At 40.4% G+C, this 2,088-nt stretch overlaps 1 protein-coding gene across 1 annotated transcript; it reads left to right on the top strand.

The window, feature by feature from the left end:
• The first annotated feature begins 494 nt into the window (after positions 1–494).
• On the top strand, positions 495–1,439 carry LOC115790101 (olfactory receptor 52K1-like). The gene has a single exon (XM_030743771.1). It carries the CDS (start codon positions 495–497, stop codon positions 1,437–1,439), a length of 945 nt encoding a protein of 314 aa, XP_030599631.1.
• Positions 1,440–2,088: the final 649 nt, after the last annotated feature.

Consider the following 2,088-nt stretch of genomic DNA (forward strand, 5'->3'; position numbering starts at 1 on the left):
AATGTATATTACATGCAAATGAAATTAGTGAATTATACATGAATAACAATCTTTATATGGTTATCAGCTTATTATAACACTGTGCTTTCCCACTGGGTTGTGTAACATTATTAGACATCCATGTCTAAGAAGTGGTGTATCATTTGAAAACACTTTCATGGTTCATATTTATCTGCTTATCTTACTTAGTTTTGTCACTGAGTTTCTCTGTATTGCAGTTCTGGTCCAGCTGTTTCCTCTGTAACAGCATCTGGCAGAGGGTGGCACAGCTGCTCGAATCCTGAGATTTGCTGCATAAATCAAACTGATGTTGTTGAATGAAGCCCTGGTACTCAGACTAGTTTGAATTTTGATGGTTCAGCTCTATGATGATTTTAGAAAAGCAGAGAAATGTGGTTTGCAATAATGTAGAAGTTAAATGTTTATTTCTCTCCTTTTTTTCAGGCTTAATAAAACAAACAAACTGGAAAAGAAGCTTTTAGGAAGGAGGAAGGATGGAGAATGTGTCTTTGCACACACATTTTATCCTGAATGGCTTTTATGAACTGGGAGAGTTGAGGCCTTTGCTCTTCATCCCGTTCTCCCTCATGTTTACTGTGTCACTGTTTGCCAACTCCCTGCTGCTGTACGTCATCATTTCACAGAGAAGCCTCCACTCACCGATGTACATCCTCATTGCTGGCATGGCATGTGTTGACCTGAGCGTCCCTGTATTCTTTTGTCCACACATGCTGCTGAGCTTCTTGTTTGACTGGAAGGGGATCTCGCTGATTGGCTGCCTTGTTCAGATGCACTTCATTCACTTTTTTGGAGCTTTTCAGTCCACTCTGCTGGTATGGATGGCTCTGGATCGTTACTTTGCCATCTGCACGCCATTATACTACCACAAACACATGACATTATCAAGATTTGTTAAGTTTTTACTTCCACTTGTTGTCAGAAATGTCCTCATGATAACGCTGTTTGTGAGCTTGGCTGGAACGCTGTCATTCTGTTTCAGAAATGTGATAAACCACTGTTTCTGTGAACACATGGCCTTGGTGGAGCTGGCCTGTGGAAGCACCACCATCAATAACCTTGTGGGCTTGGTGGCCATGTTCCTTATTCCTGTTCTTGACTTCGTCTTCATCGCTTCCTCCTATGTGGTGATATTCAGCTCTGTGCTGCGGTCTGGCAGGTCACGTGTAAAAGCACTTCACACCTGCATCACCCACATAATGGTCATCACAGTCAGCCTCATTCTGGCTCTTGTTGCTTTCCTGTCATATCGGATCAGAAATGGCCTCCCTGCAGCTAGGCGAGTTTTCTTCAGCACCATGTACCTGCTTTTCCCAAGCTGCTTCAACCCAGTCATCTATGGCATCAGGACCACTGAGATCCGACAGCACATCCTCAAGACACTGAGCTGTCACTCGTTGCAAAATGGGCCCAGTTCCTAAGAAATTAATAATATGTGTAATTTAAAATGATTTATATATATAAAAAAGATTTATACCACTGCTAACCCCCCAACTGTCTTATGCAGACTTCAATCTGTTTAACACCTCCTCATGAAGCAGGACATTAATCAGGGTGCACTGTCCCCTAAAATGAAACTAAAGGTGTAGCCTACTCTTTTCGCTAGGCGTTTTAATTGTTGGTTTGTATTACCACTTGCAGAAGCTGACATAGTAAAACAGTTGTCCCTTACATCAAGTACATGTTCAAGAAGCAATATAGCAAAAGGAAAAAGTAGTCCGCACACCAGCATAAGCTACTGAGTAATAATTTAGTACAAAACCATACTGTGAGTAACATTTTGGGCCACAACCACCCTTCCTCAGACTTAAAGATATTACAGGGAACACATTAATTATACACAGCCACATCTCATTAACCCTTTAACAATCCTGGATTTTTTTGGCAAATTTTTTTGGGAACAATGGCATCCAAATAAGGACGTGCATGTGTTAAAAAATCCAGTTGAAAGATTATGTAGCAATATTGTAGAAATAAACATATACATACATAAACACCCACACATATACATGAATCCACATAAACATGCACAAGTGTTCATACATATAGACATATACAAATATAAATAAT

This window comes from Archocentrus centrarchus, chromosome 13 (assembly GCF_007364275.1).
Source record: "Archocentrus centrarchus isolate MPI-CPG fArcCen1 chromosome 13, fArcCen1, whole genome shotgun sequence".
In the NCBI taxonomy this organism is placed as follows: domain Eukaryota; kingdom Metazoa; phylum Chordata; class Actinopteri; order Cichliformes; family Cichlidae; genus Archocentrus; species Archocentrus centrarchus.